At 39.9% G+C, this 18,577-nt stretch overlaps 1 protein-coding gene across 4 annotated transcripts; it reads left to right on the plus strand.

Moving 5' to 3' along the window:
- The first annotated feature begins 450 nt into the window (after positions 1-450).
- Positions 451-17,360, plus strand: ttll12 (tubulin tyrosine ligase like 12). 4 transcript variants are annotated; one of them, XM_005814499.2, is made up of 14 exons: positions 451-668; positions 779-933; positions 2,316-2,514; positions 2,618-2,777; positions 6,056-6,189; positions 7,879-7,955; positions 8,082-8,198; positions 9,857-10,051; positions 10,207-10,318; positions 11,634-11,785; positions 11,878-11,959; positions 12,378-12,446; positions 14,907-15,045; positions 17,088-17,360. In XM_005814499.2, the coding sequence occupies exons 1-14, from the start codon at positions 528-530 to the stop codon at positions 17,237-17,239; spliced, it is 1,884 nt and encodes a 627-aa protein (XP_005814556.1). In that variant the 5' UTR covers positions 451-527; the 3' UTR covers positions 17,240-17,360. The 4 variants fall into 4 exon arrangements, with proteins under 4 accessions (XP_005814556.1, XP_023206369.1, XP_023206368.1 ...); XM_023350601.1 differs by lacking the exon at positions 451-668 and adding an exon at positions 1,684-1,749 and having other exon boundaries at positions 844-933; positions 2,294-2,514; XM_023350600.1 differs by lacking the exons at positions 451-668; positions 779-933 and adding exons at positions 1,684-1,749; positions 2,132-2,206 and having other exon boundaries at positions 2,294-2,514.
- The last annotated feature ends 1,217 nt before the right edge of the window (positions 17,361-18,577 follow it).

Raw genomic sequence — 18,577 nt, forward strand, 5'->3', positions numbered from 1 at the left:
AAATTAATAAAATAACATTTTATTAATTTATTGAGATGCACATATATATGTGCAGAAATGTTAGCATATATATATTGTAATTCTTTTATGTGTTCTCTTCCACTATAAAATCTGTTGATGTGTCTCTGGAGGGTACATGAGACTGGTTGGATTTGACTTTTTCTTTATTTTTGCCTCTTCAGATCTTTTACACACAGGACGTCTTCAGAGGACGTGAAGACGTCCTGTTTGTAAAATTCAGCTGGCTAATAAGGTGGGGAGCACTGCTGGGTGTGAAGTGAAGAAAAACTCTAGTTTCACACAGTTGGTGGCTTCAGGTAGAGACAGGACAGTGCAGGACTGAATGAGACAAAGATTTGATTCGCTGAAGGGAAAATCTGAAAGAAGAAACTACTACTCATTCACTTTCCAGACCACTAGGTGGCGACCATGCGTATTCAAGATGGTTACCAAGCACACACGAAAAATAACTTTTCTTCCTGGTCTGCAGCAGCTGCTCGCACGTGAGTTGGAACGTTGTCCTGGAGATGTTAACAAACCCAGAAGGACTGAATGATGACCCGGATGAGGGGTTCGGGGCCTTCGTGGCGCTGCAGGGTGGGGCCCTACAGTCCTCAGGGGTCCCTCAGGTCTATTGGAGGAGCCTCTATCACAAGATCACCAACGAGGTGAGCACTGAGCATTCTCACCACCCAGAGCTCGCCTGCATGAAGTGTCGCGTTAACGCGGGTTCTGCTGTAATCCCGCGGGGTTCGCCGTGTTCTCTACCTCTCCGCAGGTCTACGATGCCGGCGAGGTGTTTGGAATAATGCAGGTCCAGCAGGAGGAAGATGGTGAAAATGGAGAGAGGAAAAAAGGCAATTATGGAGTGGTGATTGGGTGTAAAGTGGTTGTTACTCGGGAAAGTGGGCTGGAAGTCTCCGATCCAACCAGGTGAAGACCGTAAAACATGTCGCTTATTCAGGACACGAATGACTATCAGCTGAGTGAAGCTGACACCCCACCACGTGAAACATTCCAGCAAATAGCCTCAGTGGTTTGTGCTCCTTATGTGGCGATAAAACTTTTATTTGTGCTGCTTTGGTTTCTGAGATATTAAAAATATTTTTTTAGGTCATCCACCAGCACTAATGACGGCACAAACCTACACAAATGGAGCACTGAAAAAAGTAACCCACTTTGGTTTGTTTTGGGGGAAGATTGGGAGGATGACCTCTGAATGACCTAAAAAATAATTTTAATATATCAGATACCAAAGCAGCACAAACAAAAATTACATAACCCTAACCAAAACTCAGTTCACACCTTAGTCTTAAACCTAACCGCTGACCCACAAACAACGTTTCCCCTTGTGGGGTACAGGCTTTGAACAGTGGCTCCCCATCCACGTAGTATGTGTCACGAAAAATGGTCCCCACAAGGTATTAAATACATGGTACACACGATTAATCAGATAAAAACTCAACACATTCTGTAGATTTTTCATTGAACCACTTAAGCTTTTTTATATACAACATGTTATGTTATGTTATGTTATGTTATGTTAGAAATGATTCAGGTCTTTTTTAAAATAACAACATAAACATTTTATTGTCTGAAATGCAATAAAATGCAACTTTTTAAAAAATATTTGTTGTGGGAAAACTTAATGACTGTGAAAATCACTGTCTTATTTCATACCAGATACATGATAGAGAGACACCAGAAAACTCATGAGCAGTCCGGTTAGAGCTCCATGTCAGGCTGATGGTGGGTTCTGTGTTTTTTCTGTCTTTGCTTTAGACCAAGCCAGACAGGTTCATTTAGAACAAAGACATAAAACATGACCATCAGATTAATAGTCATCACATATTACTTAGTAATAACATTTTTCACCATAATTGTAAATGCAAAATGGATATATATGTTGTACGGTTTGGGTTAATTGCTCGTCTTTTTTTGAGTTTGTATACTCCAGCTAATGATTAATCAATTACTAAATTAGTTGACGATTATTTCAATGACTGATTAATCTGATGGATAATTTCAACTCTATTTAACACACATTAAAACTGGACATGGTTACCTGGTATGATGATGGTCAGCTGTGTATTGCTATCATATTAACTGAAACAAGGTGTGCCTAATGCAGTGGCCCATGACTATACATGAGGGAGAAAGATGAGCAGAGATGTCACCAGATCTACAAGCTTGAACATTTTCACAGGTGGAGCTGCTGATGCCTACTGCTGACACATAGTGATGCTTTTCACAACATGCTGCTGAAATGGTTGGAAATCCCATTTCCAACCAGGCTTTCTGCGCTCCTCCTGCAGCATCTTTCTGGTTGACCATGCTTGGACATACCGGGTGGAGCACGCCCGGCAGCAACTGGAGCAGATTCCGGGACTGCTGCCCAGGATGGCCTCCCTCATGGGGGTGGACTTCCACGGCGAGGACCCTCCTCCAGACGTAGTGGAGTTGATATTGGAGCGCATGTGGAAATACAACCAGACCTACCAGCTGTCCCAGGGGGCAAGTCTGAGAACGGCTTCACACTACATCTCCCTCTCTGTCAAGCATGTGTTTCAGCCCCCTTCTCTGCTGTGTGGGGGTGTGTGTGGGTGTGTGTGTGCAGTCAGCAGAAGAAAAAGTTCCTGTGTGGTACATCATGGATGAGTTTGGCTCCCAGGTGCAGCACTTGGACCATCCCAGCTGCTGCATGGCCCCCTTCTTCTACATGCAGGGTCAGCTGGCCTACACTCTGCTCTGGCCTCTGCAAGATCTGCAAGAAGGTGGTAAGGACACAACCTGATCCAAACACACACCCTGATCCAAACACAAAGCCTGATCCAAACACACACCCTGGTACCCTTTCTAGACTTTGCTGCTCTCCTGCCTATGAAAGTGACTTTGTCTTTAGACATTGTCTTGGAAAATTAAACTTTAACTTGTTTACTGGGCAGAATGAACTGATAATGAAGGTTTCTGAGCAGGTGTTTTTCTTGTGAAACTGATAAGGGAGGTTTTCAGAGGAGATGTTTTTCTTCTTTCCACTGAATCTCCTTTGAACCAGGTTTGATTTCGGGACAGAGGTACCAGTTAACCAGAGAGGGAAAGACTGAGAGAATCTCCCTAGAGGAGAGACCTTGACCTCTGAGAATCACTGTTCATTTATTCTGACTTTCTCTGATCAAAACAGTGTTTCACTATTGTTAATTATCGAAAGAATATTCCTTAACAAAACATTTTCATAGCTTGATTCCAAGACCTAGAAGTACATTTCCTCTCCATACACAGCATTGGACATCAGGATGGAAGCATGCAGATATGTTTATGTTGCATCAGCTGGAGAAGCTTCGTAACCTTTCAGCCTGTGCAGTTCTGCACAACTCTGATCTGGACAGTGAGTTCTGCTTCATCCCTACTGACGGCCAGAGACTCAGTGCTTCCAGCAGCGCCCTTTAATCTGGGATTAAAGAACCATAGTCACATACATAACTAAATTATGTTAGTAATTAAGTTAAGCCTGCGACTCAAGTTCACGTGTCCTTTCTCCCTTGACCAAAAAACAAAAACACTTGCAAGCGTAAAATACCCAATGTTGTGGTCCTTTTGTGCAGCCATTTTGAACTTCACTTTCAAGATGGCAGGCATTGCTTCGATACATCTTTTTTTTTTGTAGAGAAACGATTAAAAAAAACAAACCTGACTGGGGTTTTTCCCAAAAGAATTTGCAAAGTTAGTTTATTTTAATTTGGTTCTCTGTAGCTTGTCTTTTCACAGAGACAGGATCTGATCCAGGACTTGTAACGTGATGTTTAGGTACTTATGACCGGAAAGTTTGGAAGTATAAAAAACAAATGCTGAGGAATTATATGTTTGAGGCAGTGTTGTAGTCAAGACCACCTAACCCGAGACCAAGACAAGACCAAGACCAGAGTGTATCGAGACCGAGACAAGACCAAGACTTTTAGGGTCAGAGACCAAGTCAAGACCAAGACAGAGGGAAGTCGAGACCGAGTCAAGACCAAGACCAGTGCCCCGCACTACATGACACAATAAAATGTGAAATATGATCAAAATTGCTAATCAAATTGATCTGAAAGATTCACATTCCCATAAAAACACCTAGATATTAAATACTTGGAGCTGAAATAAATTTTACCAATATTAAAAGCACAAATTAAAAGAACAAACTCTTTGTTCTGCTTATCTAAAAAGATAATGCCCTGGGCATTTGCCCATATCATTCATGTCAGAAATCAGCACTGTCAGTGAGTCTCCAGTCCAGGGCCGGCCCAAGCCTCCATGGGGCCCTAAGTGAAATTTGGTTTTGGGGCCCTCTAGTTCTGGTAGTAATGTGGACTGGCTGCAATCAGCAGTCCGATCCTTAGGTCATTCACACACCTGCTATGAACTTATTGCATCTCTGGCAGTGCTGTTTACATTATAGACATATACTGTACATGTACATATACATAATAGGATACATTTATTGGCCAACTGATTTATCGACCAGTTGATTTCTGGGCGCCGATTTCCTTAATTTTGGGGGATCGTGATCGGCCGATACTTACTTGTGTTACTTACATCGTATCCCATAATCTTATCTTCGTCAGCAAAGGTTTAAAAATCAGCCTCTGTCCCCTTGTACTCTACAATGAGAGGTTTGACTGACAGACCGGTCCACCGGGTAAGGGTCTGAACCTGGTGGGCAGTGGGGTTAACAGTAGGGTTAACAATATTCACCCCACTGTTGCCAACTTAGTGACTTTCTTGCTATATTTAGCAACATTTCAGACAAAAAAAAATTCATATAAACCAAAATCAAAATTAGCAGGTCAGGCTCTTTAAAGATTGGTAACCAGGGATCGGCCAGAAAACTGCAATCAGTGCAGCTGACATTCTTTGATTAAATAAATTTCTCTTAAGCGTTACTCCAATAGCTAAAATTTAATTTACACCAAGTGAGTCTTTCTCCCCTGAGAATGTGGATTGGTATTGGACTGATTCTGAGCCTTCAAATGATTTTAACAGAAGTTTCACATAACTGGTGCGTTTTGCATCCAGTGAAAACAAACATGTTAACAAATAAACTGGACAGTATGCTGTAAGTTTAGTGATATTTTCACAGTTGCGGTCTTGACTGGTCTTGAAATAAAATTCCGAGTCCTCAGCGCCCTGTTAAAACAACATCAATCTAGGAGGCAGACATCAAAGCAAAAGTACAAGTTTATTACAGCAATTGCAATTGGAGAAAATCACATTAACACACAGTGAGCGTCAAGAGTGAACACACACGAGTGTCAAAGGAGTCTCTGAGTTCTCTGTCGCTCAGGGGCTTCCTTTTATACAGACTTGACCACACAGCCTATGGCTGAGTTCCTTGAACATACAAGAATAGAAAAAAAAAGAAGTACAGGCAGTTTCTGACAAATAGGTCACAGATGGAACACCTGCAGCCTTGAGGCGTCGACACTTTAACCACAAACACCTCTGCATTAGGGAACTTTATCTCAACTGACCTCCGTACATACGTTACTGCAAAGTCGACAGTTTAATCTCTAAGGCAATTAGGTGGAAAAACCCATCTATTGTCCTTTGGTTCAACTTACAAGTTTGCACCAGTGTAGGTCAGGGGCCCCAGAGTAACCATTGGCCCTTCCAGTGAGCTCAATTGTGGTCAGGCATTTCCTGTTGCAGCAGCCTCCGAAAGGCAAACAGTTTGTCACACAGAAACTGCAGTTAGTGTCACAGCAAACTGTGACCTTTAATGCATTGGATATATATACGTAATATACACGAGTAAAATAATAAAAGTATTCAAACCCTTTATGAAATAATAGTCATCATTAATAATCCATTTCAACAGCCGGAGACCGAGACAAGACCAAGACCAAATGCGGTCGAGTCCGAGACAAGACTGAGACCATCAAAAATGGTCTCGAGACCAAGACCGGTCTCAAGTACTACAACACTGGTTTGAGGAACCGTTTAATATTTTGATGTCTTTTCCTGTCAGTTACTGTTTGTTTGATTCTGTTACAAGCACCCCACTTTCCCACTTGCACAGATGAAGTAACCCGCGATTATGCATATGGGGAGACCAACCCGTTGCTACGGAGATGCCGGTTGTTACCGTGGATACATGATGATCTGGAAGGAGTGAGCAGTGCCGTCACAGAACCAGCAGATTCTTACTATGAGGTGAGGACAATCACTTTGGACACTTAATCAAAGTACAAACTTTGATGACGGCTTCCAGATCATTTGACCCTGAGCTCTTTCAGCGTCGGTTGAACAACAACACAATATATTCCTCCAACTAACAGAAAAACGAGGTGCATGCTTATTTCTTCCACTGCTGTCTGACTGGTCAGTGTTCAGGTCTGGAGCATACAATTACCACAAAAGTGAGAGAGCGAATATGTCATATGTGTATTTATTATCATGGATGTGACGATGGGCAGGAAGGAGTGGTGGAGCCGTGGTTGGTGCTCTGATGATGTCACTTACAGCAACACTTGAGGCCGTGGTTTAATGGACGCAAATAAACACAGTTTATTCTTTTTGCCTTAGAGGCAAACAGCCACAACTTCAATGTAGTTCAGATGGAAACCTAAAATGATGTTACATCTCATCCTCTGTCTGGGTGTTACCATGGCTGTCTCAAATAGACCCAGATATTTGAATTTGTCTTATAGAAATTCATTGCTGACCCAAACATAATGAAAACAGTTAGTTGTACCTCTGACTCCACTCCGCCTATTCAGATTCATCTGTTTGTGGAGTTTTCTTTGAAATGTGACTCCAGATTATTCACAGATCTCTTTATAGAGCATATCTGAAATATTTGAAAAGAAAGTAGTGCTGGAAAGCCAAAATACCTAGGTACAATGGTACTTAATAACAATACATTATAGTTATTCATCACTCATGCATATGTCATACATGACAACATGAGGTTAACAGGAGCAAAAAGGCTAAGGCAGAGTACTGAAACCAAACAGACTAGACAGAAATCAAAAGTAAAAAACATAACTGCAAACAGCTAAATGGATAAACAACCTGAACAGAGCTCTAAGAAAACCAAAAAATGAGACTTGACAGGGAAATATGATAAGGCTGGAGAAGAGACAGACGAGGCAGCAGCAGAACCAAGATAAAAGGAACAAGTGAAGAACATTAAAACTAAGAAAAGGCATAAACTGCACAAAATGTAAAAACTATTACAACTGTGGAGTAGAATGAGAAACAAAGCAAAGGCAGTATCATGATGCTTTGAGGTACGGAACAACAGACAGGGAAACCAAAATACTTGAACTAGCAGTAAAAAGTAAAAGCAAAAATACTGAGAAAACAGAACCAGGAAAATGAAGACAGGAAAAGAATCACTAGAGAAATAGATGAGCAAAGGACCAACTTAAACAAAATAACTAACACAAATAAAACTTGATAATCTAGACACAAAACTGAACACAAACCTACATACAAGAGTAAAGCAAAGTCTTTGAATAACAAACGTATGGAGCTACACTATGAAAAATAAAACTCCATAACAAAAACTCTTAACACCCAGACATCATGACAGTAAGCCTGAAGGGTTCCAGGTCAAGTCAAGTGCAAACTTTGAGTGACTTGAATCTGACTCCAGTCCACACCAGAACAATTCTGCATTAAAAATGTTTTGATCTTATGTAATATTTGAATTTTTAGTTTTCATTAGCTGTTAACCAGAATCATCTGAATAAATAGAAATAAATAGTTCAGCTGCATCACTCTTTGAGCAACGAATCAGTTTTACTGTTTGAATTGAATTCTCATCGACTGAGATGCTTCTTCTAATCAAACGGCATATTTCCAAGTCTGTAAAGTTCTCCGGGTTCATATTTCCAGGCCATCGCACGAGAGAACAAGGAACAGCTTCCTGTTGAAATCCAACCTTCTACTGTTCCCAACGACAAAATCCTCAAGTAAGTCTGACCTCAGCAACACACCGGTGGAGGATGGAAGCTGGAAACCATCGGACTTCAGGAGGTCTGCTGTGATACCAAGGCTTCAGCCGCAGATCTTTTAAGTTGATCTGCCTTTGATTCCAGAGTCTTCACTCAAATGTCTCAAGTAAGACACAACCTGACGCATCCTCGCTTTATTCTGGTGGAGGAAGAGGATGAGGCTGACATCATTTGGAATTATGATCACATCAAAGACTACAGGTTAGCACCACACATCCTGGTCAGAGCTATGGAGGAGAAGAGAGTCATCAGGCCCAAGTTAAGCAAACAGAAAATGTTTGGAATATCGGATTGCAGTTTAAAGGTAATCTCAGTAAATTAGAATATGTGTTATTATCAGTTATAGAAACTGTTGAAGGCAGATGCTGCTGCTTGGTAATTAGATGAACCTAGCAGCAAAACATTTTGTTGTTTCATTCCAGTTCTGTTTATTTATTTAGCAACCTAATCACAGAAATTGTAGTCAGAAGTCAAAAAGCCCATTCAATTATCATAGTAATAATAATCTATATTGTTCACAGATGTGGAACTCTGCCTTTGGCTTCACATAGTGACTAAAATATTTACAATACATAATAAAAAAGATTGCAACAAGCTCACAAACCAGCAGCCACAACGTCACATGTGACTCTTGGTGAGGAACCTTGTTGCCTTTGGTATAAATGAGTTGTTCTTACTGACTTCCAGAGCGAAGCGAATTGAGCCACCCACAATTCATTGGCCTTTAGTTTTGTTTGCCTTTGGTATAAGCCTCCCAGCATCCTCAGCTTATACTGGTGATTCTGGACTGTCTATTTTTGTCCTTCAGACACTGGTGTCCCTAGCAGGTGCACATTCAATGAGATTTTTATACACAGTATCTAAAATCTTTTTGTTGCATGAATTAATTTTCCTGATTAAATACATATGCTATGTAACTTTTTTATGTACAGACATACAGTCAATTCATGCAGTCAAGTTCAGTTTATTATTCAAATTGGTGAAGTTTTTTGTCTATGGAAACCTAGAAAATTGCATTGAGTCACTCATTTTGCAGCAATCTCTCCTACTGAGCATACCTGTAGCGATAATGGAGCGTGAACGGCAGTCTATCACGACCAACACACAAAACAACGGAGCTCCTATCCAGGGTACCTTCTGTGTCAAAGACAAAGTAAAGAGTTTATGGCAGTAGTAGTAAACCCAGGCCTGGAGGGCCAGTGTCCTGTAGGTGTGTCTCTACTTCAACACACTTGAGTCAAATAGTGAGGTCATTAGCAAGACTCTGGAGAACCTCACTGCACTGAGAAGGTGATTCAGTTATTTGATTGAAGTGTGTGGGACCAGGGAGACATGCAACAAGAGTTGCAGGACAGCGGCCATTGAGGGCCAGGATTGATCTAGACCCAGTTAAACACATGAGCTCTGAGCCAGTTACATAATTTGTGCCATGAAAAGCAGATCCAGTTACAGTCAGAGGCAGACATGACTCATTGTTGGGATAATTACTCATCAGCAGACGAGCATGATTTAGGAAGCAGCAGAAAATAACATTTTCAATTCGATTTTATTTCAAATATGTAATGAACAAAAATAAACACAATTAACTCCACACTCGATACCCAAATGACACAGAGCAACGCCAAAATGGAACAATAAAAAATAATCAAACCAAACTAGTGTAGCTTACATATTTGAAAAGGAGTGGGAAGAAGAATTTATTTAATCTCGCCCCCTCTGCAAAACTTACTAACAATTTGCTTCTCTCTTCCTTATTTAAAATTATAATAACTTCAAAGGACTTAAACAATTATCTTAACATCACGGATAAGTTGGATTTGGGTTTGAGCAGAACTTGTGTGGGTGTGCGTGTGTGGTAGGAAGCTGAGTGAAGAGCGGCCTCATGTCATGCTGAACCAGTTCCCCTGTGAGAGCTTAGTGACAGTGAAGGACTGCCTGGCTGCCATGGGCCGCAGGCTGAAAGGCGGTCCCACATCTGACTGGCTTCCAGAGACCTTCAACCTCCAGACGGAGCTTCCACACTTCATCAAACATTATCAGCTGAGACGACTCAGGTTGGATCCTGTTTTTTACTCAGCAGTATCACGGCTTTGTTTTCTAAATCAGCTTGACGTTTGAAAATCTTGTGGCATCGTCACAACCTGCTGCTTAACCTTGTTGTCATACAGACTCAGATGGGAACCTTAAAATACCTCTTACTGGTTTTCAGGGGAGAAGACAACTACTGGATCTGTAAGCCGTGGAACTTGGCCCGGGGTCTGGACACACACATCACCAGTAATCTGAACTGTATCATCAGACAGAGAGAGAGCACACCAAAGGTACCAGCACACTCGTCAGTCTGAGATGAAACCCAAACGTGAAAACCAGACTGTCTGAATTTAACCCCTTAACTGTCAACCCTCAAAACGCTTACATGTTAGTCAATGAAGATACAGGTGTCATCATTACAGCTACGGGGTTAATATCTGATCTAGAATTTTAATTGAAGTCTATAAAAAAGATGAGTCTTTGACATCATTGGGCAGCTAACATCTCTGCAGACCCCACGCATCCTGGAGCCTCATGTATAAAGTGTCCAAAAAAATGTGAGGCGCCATATTTTAAATACAAGTCGACATATATAAAAATAAACATGATGTGAAAGTTTGCATAAATATACACAAACTTTTGACCTGCCTTGAAAATATGCAGCAGCCATACAAAGCTTTTCTCTGCGCAATAACAAACTACTAAAGGTCAAAACTCACCTACATACACTGATACCTGACTGCATTCAGAGTTATTTAACCCTGAAATGCACTGAAAAAGAAAATGCGGGTTAGGGTTAGGGAAAATGCAATTAACTCCAAACAGTTGGGGTGGATGATTTTAAGGTGAACAAGGTGTAGATAATCACACATACACAAATAGCTGTGCAAAGGTGCTGCGTAATTGTGGAAGGCTTTCGCTCTGATGGAGAAGATTGCCAATGGAAGGAATCAGAGGGAATTGGAGTTTTTATTTTTATAAGGTGAACTCATGTACCCTGAAATGCACCTTTTTATATAAAATATATAATTATTATGAGTCGAACTACGTGCTCCATTTCCTGCAAATTAGGATGTATTAAGGAAAGGTGCCTAGGCATGTGTGTTGTGCATTGTTTTATATGTCAGAATTTTTTTGTGTGCCTCACTTTTCTAAATTTGTCCCTACACCAACTTTTAGTGTGAAAGCTGCACATTCTGATATGTGAGGCCCCTGGTCACAGACTGGTTAGACTCCTGGCGAGACCAGGAGATATTTTGATTATATAGAACAAAACATGACAACTGAAAACAGATACAATGGAAATAAAAACACAGACAAGCCAACCCATACATAAATTGGATCATGATGTCTCTGTAAACAAAACTGCATCGATCTCATTTTAATTCATCATGCTATTAATTGCTAAAAGCCTGCCACAATTTTGTTGTTTCACTTTAAAACAAATTTTACTGAAGATTATTTTACTCCATCCATTACTTATGAATCTGAACAGAGTTTCTATGATGTTTTGTTTCCTGGGGCATCAATATGATGTTACACAGAGGCCCACTCCCCTACTGGCCTCAGGGTGTCTGCGTGTGTGTATGTGTGTGTTCTCCTCAGGTGGTGTGTAAGTACCTGCATGATCCGGTGCTATTCAGCAGAGAAGAAGTAGGAATGGTAAAGTTTGACATTCGCTACATGCTGATGCTGCGCTCGGTGCAGCCACTGCGTCTCTTTGTCTATGATGTCTTCTGGCTGCGCTTCGCCAACAAGTGAGGAATGTTTTCCATCAGGATGGAGAAACGGAATGGATCCCTTTCCCTACTCATTTGGCAGCAGAATGAACCTTTGTTCTGTTGTTTAGGCCCTTCTCTTTGGATCATTTCGATGACTACCAGAAACACTTCACTGTTATGAACTATGCAGAAGGAGTGCAGCTTAAACAGGTACTTTACTTTTGGAATCCTTCTGCAAAATGTTGACTGTTGGTTATTTCTAATTTTATGACGATGGAATTTCATTTGAACACTCCAGCAGCTCTTTTGTTTCACACCTCAGTAGATTTGAATATCATACTTTCAGCAACTGGATTCAAAAAGTGAAGCTAATATTACTCTATATAGATTCATTCCACATTTCATTCAGCATCTACTTACAGTGGCTCACTCTCTCTGTGGAAGCTGTCTGTGTTTTATTGATCAAAAACAGATTTTAGGTTTTTATTAGCTAATCATTAATAGAAACACACAAGTTTCACTTTTTGAATTAATTTAATGAAAGAAATGATTTTTTTCACTGATCTTTTTGGTTTATTGAGATGCAGGTCTGAATGAATTTCTGTCCTCTCTTTTGGAATCATTGCAGGTTCACTATGATGAGTTCATCCCCATGTTTGAGCAACAGTACCCTCAGTATCCATGGAAAGACGTGGAAGTAAGCCTGAATACATGGACCAACTCATTTCCCCTTTTTGGTGATAAAATATTTAGCTTCAATTAATTTGGTTTAATTAATGCAGCAAATACTTAGCATGAGTACTTCTTAGGACACATACAGCTTCACCTCAAGTAAATGTAACTCACAATACTCGTCTATGAATCTAAATTATGAAATATTGGGAATATAGGCCTATTCTTTTGTTGGGAAAATCCTGAAACCACTTGGGTGACTTTTTTCAATTTTTATTGTTAGATAAAATTATACTGTTTTGGGGGGGAACATTTTACAAGCATATCATATTTCTTTCACTTGATGTTAGCTTGAAAACATCATTCAGTTTTCCTTCTGCATGTAGAGGGTATAAAGATCATGTTTAGTCTTAACCGCACTGACTGTACAGAGTGAAACAGAGAGTCTGAAGACTTCTGAATAAAGAACTAAATGACACAAACAGGTTTCTGTAGAAAATGTTTACACTTTTAGGTATTTCCTCAACACAACTGCATAATTCAGAAAGCATTACATGTAAAGCTGCTAGTTTTCCTGCCATGTGACATTTTGAATGTTACTGCATCTTGATTTGAATCTGACATTGTGGTTTCCACTAAACTGAAGTAGAAGTTCAAGAGTGATGTAAGTTGTGGAAGTTTTTACTAAAAATGACTTCAAAGTAAAGGACTGGTAGTAGCTATACTTCAATTCAATTTGTCACAGTACACATGTACAATGCGATTAAAAGTCACCTCCAACAGTGCGAACAATGTAGGAAATGTATACAATATAACCGTAAATATGGTGATATTTGCATTATTTACAATATTAATCAGTTAGATTTATATATACATACACACATACACATATAACATGTTTTTGTGGGGTGGGTAATTTCTGATGCACATCTTCTCAAGGGTTGACATCATTTTGTTTAAAAGTGAAGGTGAGCTTGCATCTGCAGACTTCGCCTGAGAAACCTGCACTGATTTGGCACCATCTGTCTTTTCAAACAATCCAGCATAGTTGTAGGATTTGGTTTTGCCTGCAAAGTTCAAAATGACAAAATCCCCAGCTACAGATTCATGTCACCATATCATCATCATTATCATTGTGATTCTGGACATCTGAAGTCTCGATCAGTGATCTCTTTTTTGCTACAGGAAACAAGCAATTTATTTTTTGGTTTGGACCAAAACCCCACTCTTCTTATTTTCATTCCTTTTCTTTTCTTTCATTTTCATGTGTTCTCCTGATCTTCTTCTGCTTCCGCGATGATTGCCCATGGTGCTTTTTTCTGAGCTATTGTATAGTACAGTACACAACTGCTGTCTTTAACGTAGTTTAACTGGATTATTTGAGGGTCATTTTCTTTTGCCTTTCATTCTTTTTCTTTTCAGCCATTTGATCTTTTTCTTTTTATATATTCTATCTCCATTTTCTTTGATGTGTCAGGTATGATTTTTCATTTTGCTTTCATTCTCCTCTTTGTGTCTGACTGACTCTTCGGGAATGTGATTAAATGGCCAATTTCTCAATAGGTCACCCCACTCTTCTGCACTTCGTCATAATAATATTTGTCAATTCAGTCATTAACCAATCAATCACAGTCAATTAAGTGCAAAGCCTTCTATTTATTAGATTATTTTTTTTAGGATGCACAATATATCAGGTCCAACATTGGTATTGGATGATATTAGTCATTTGAGTTAGACTGGGGTGTCTGGTCATGTCATGTTTCTTTGGTTATGTAACAGTGTTGGTGATGCAGCAAAGGATTGTGGCGAGTTTAACTGAATTGGTGAAGCATTGGTGAAATCAGTGGTGTGGTATTTTTTTTAAGGTTTCGAAAGTGTAGTGAAATAATTATGATATTGGTAGATATCAGGTATTTGCCAAACAGAAATATTACATTGGATATTGATGTCAGCCCAAATTTTCATATCAGTGCATCCCTAGTTTTTTTGTTGCGTCATACCAATGAAAAAGATTTGTTTGAATTTACTCAAATAACTGCAACTGGTGTAAATCTGAATCTGTTGGAACTTGGATTGTTTGGAAATGGGCTTCAACATAAAGGGGACATACTTTTTTCTCCAGTAGTACCCTGGGAATTTAGTTGCTCAGAGTTGCCAATTATCTTTGTAGTTCTTGTTTTGCTGACATGATGTTGGTGTAGGAGTCGGAAAGGAACACTACGGTCAGTTTATCACCTGCTTCAAACCAACATACATGGACATAAATGTGATTTTTACTGGCCTGTCACTTGTCTTGTGGTTAATAACACATGTCAAGATTGTTGAAGATCTAAAGATCCGTGTTGCAAAGTGCAAACAATTCAGCATCTTAGAACAAGCAGACATCATAGCTACAGTATTTCCCTTATAATCAAACAAATACATCAGGGCTTGCTCGTGACTGTTCTAATGAAGACATTCCTGTTTCCATTTGCTTCTCTTTCAGGCAGGCTTATTTAAGGCTTTCAAGGAATTCTTCCAAGCCGCTTCATCTCGGCCAGCACCGTATGGAATCTGTCCATATCAGTCATCCCGGGCCATCTATGCTGTGGATCTCATGTTGAAGTGGTGTCAAGGGCAAAATGGTAAGCTTTAAAGCTCCACTATCATCACTATCACTTTTTGCATGTTTCTGTATTTCCATTTAAATATCTCCTACTTCTAGAAACAGTCCAAGAACAACAACAAGACAAAAATACACCCAGCTGTTTTGGGGGGGATATGTAAATTTTGTGCTGGTTTGTGCAAAACAGCCTGTTTCAAAGACTTCTACATTGTTGGTCATATTCTCCCAGTCACAGAGAACAGAGCTTCATTTTATTTTTGCTTGCAATGTCCCTCCAGTCTTGCCAAATAAAGTTGTAGTTTGAGCTGATCAGTTTAGGAAGGAGGTCTTTAATCACACCAACAGAGCAGGACTTGCCTAAATACATGCACTGAAGGAAGGTTATAATCCTACTGTTAGTCACAAATCTGCAAATGTAAGTATAATAAAATATTGTGTGCTTTGAATTGTTATTCAGCACGAACATGGTTTGACATTAGCACAAGCTAATACTGAACGATAGTCTCTGCTAGTCCCATGTCTCACTCTGTTACCCACAATATCTGTGCATTTACTGTCAAAGTGATGATCTACATTGAGAACTGATCAGGTGAAATCTCAGTATTTGAGAATGATTTTGTGTATTAAATGTAATGGACATGTTTTGTATAGGCCACAAACATATCCCAGCTTGTTCCAGGGAGCATGATAGTGGACCGTTAAAGTTAGTGTTTGCATTGTACAATATAAAATAACAGTTATGATTAAGACTATAATGGGAAGCTTCTGCTGTAAAAGGTTTGTGCTTGATCCTGCTGCTCGGCACAATGGGCTGTTGTAAACGAATATTTTAGTAATCGAGTAATCTTTCGATTATTCTTACGATTAATCGGATTTAAAAAATGATTAAATAAAATACTGGTAAATCTAACATAACAGCAGTGTTACTATCAAATACCAACATCAGCCCAATTGTTCATATTTGAACTTCCCTAACAAGTTTAAGAAATTAACCTGTAACAATAATAGCTCACTTTCTAAGTTAACCTGAAGAAAAGTTATACAAAAATCTGAAATTATATTCAGTTTAATAATAAAGAAGCAGGCTCACAAATACGCTTATATTTTTTTAAAAAAAAACAACAACTTTTCGTTTATGTATTCATCTCCAGTCAATTTAATAGATGAACTCTCACCTTTCCCCAAACATTTATAGCTTTTCTGTTCATGTTAGCAATGGAATTTGGCTCCTTAGTTTGTCACAGAAACTCATCTACCAGCTCTGTATCACTATAATGCGTTCCGCCACCCTTTTGTTGAGACCGGGACCGGTTCATCCGTAAAGCTATAGTTACATTATAAGCATCAACTACACAACAGCCACCCGCAGTGTTCAGTCTATCCGCTCACCTGTATAAATACACCTGCAGCGCTCTTCCCTGCCGTTCCCTCTGAACCGCCACCAAGCAGCAGCTCCGGGAGGAGAAAAGCTACCGTACTCCAAGCATCGCGCCAGTTATTTTAAGGATGCTTATTGGCCCCCCAAAAAACAATAAAACCCTGGACATTATCATGAATCAATAAAATCCTCCCAGGGCGAACTTGAAAATGCTGCTAACACTTAGCTTTCATCAACAACTCAGGCAGAAGTGAGAGCGCTGTGCAACACTAATATTGACCCGGCTGGAACACGGTGTGCTAAATAATAAGGCATAAATTAACAGATACATTTTCCTCAAGGAATTTTAATAATCGAGGTACTTGAATCACTCGAGGAATCGTTTCGGCCCTAGATTGGACTTTCTGTATTACAATAATTCTTGACTTGTATGGATTTATAACATTGTTGCACATCTATTTTGATCATAATCACTGCTCCAAAACTCTTAAATGTTATTGCTGGGAAAAATCATTTGGGGTCCCACTGTTTGATGATCCCTCCTGTACAGCTGGTTAAAATATCAGAAGGTTATTTGATTTACTAACGCACCTTGTTTACCATTGATATGTTTTGTGTTGCTTTTACATTCTTCATTTTTATGTACTATTTTAATAACGGTATAAATGTTCTTCTTGGTTCAGGTGAGCGGTTCATGCAGCCTCAGATCCTGGAGTTGAACTTTAGCCCTGACTGTGCCCGGGCCTGCCTCTACCATCATGACTTCTACAACCACGTGTTCCAGACTCTGTTCCTGGATCAGCCTGAGAACTGTCCAGTCACTCAGATAGTGTGAACAAAGCTTCACTACAGATGGTTTAGGCTTTTATCAGCTTTTTCAGTATTAAACTGACTGATGTGTTTCACTGCAACATATTTTGTCCAATCAATTATAAGGTAAACGACCTGCTCAGAAAGTAGGAGTGTCCATGTTTTTTGTTTTAAAATAGGAAATCTGACCCTGGTAGATGACAAATGGCACACATCTACCGACTGAATTTAATAAAAACAGGAAAATAAATATATAAGCAATTAATACAGCTGTATTATAAGAAAATTGAGGTGTTTGGGAACAACAGCATCTCAGCCACGAAATATTAGGCCACGTAAACTGACAGAGTGAAGAGGTCGCCAACTTTCTGCAGTAAATTGCTCCAGTACTTCATATGCCCTTCAGATTAGCTCAAGAACAGTGTGCAGAGAGCTTCATGGAATAGGTTTCCATGGTGTCCAATTGCATCCGAGCCATACATCACCAAGTACAATGCCAAGCATTGGATGCAGTGGTGTAAAACACGCCGCCATACAGTGGGGGCGCATTCTCTGGAGTGACGAATCGCGCTTCTCCATCTGGCAATCTGATGGCAGATTCTGGTGTGGATGGCCAGTCAAGTTCATCCACCTGATTGGTGCAACCCAATAAAACACCTTTGGGATGAATTAGAGCAGAGACTGAGAGCCAGGCCTTCTTGTCCAACATCAGTATGTGACCTCACAAATGCACTTCTGGAAGAATGGTCAAAAATCCCCATGAACACATTCCTAAAGCTTGTGGACAGCCATCTCAGAAGAGTAGAAGCTGTTTTAGCTGCAAAGGATGGACCAATGTCATACAGAACCCTATGGATTAGGAATGGGATGCTACTTAAGCTTATATGTGAGTCAAGGCAGGTGAGTGAATACTTTTGGTATTATAGTGTATTTTACCACCATCAAGGAACACATTATTAAAGTGACTCAATAAGTCCAATGTCCAGACCTCTTCTAAACTTTTTCATGCTCAATTTATTAGTAATCCTTTACTAATGCAGTTAACTTACAGAATAATTTGGCTGCAGCAATCCGGGGATGATGCTAAATCAAATGATTATAATAAAAAATCATCTCAATCTAAGAACACGTCTCTCTAACTCTGAAACTGAATTTGAGAGACTGCATGGAATTTGAACCCCAATACAGGCCTGATGGAGAATGAGACCCAACAAAGTGTATGGAAGGCAGGAGGCAGTCCCTTTTAACCAATTGATGATTGATATCCTTGCTGGCCAGTGAGACTTTGCCTTGAACATTGGGCCCCCAGGCCTCAACGGATGGTTGAGCTCCAGTTTAGAACTGCAGTCTTTAGTCATTCCTG

The sequence above is a fragment of the Xiphophorus maculatus genome, chromosome 17 (genome assembly GCF_002775205.1).
Source record: "Xiphophorus maculatus strain JP 163 A chromosome 17, X_maculatus-5.0-male, whole genome shotgun sequence".
NCBI classification, from domain to species: domain Eukaryota; kingdom Metazoa; phylum Chordata; class Actinopteri; order Cyprinodontiformes; family Poeciliidae; genus Xiphophorus; species Xiphophorus maculatus.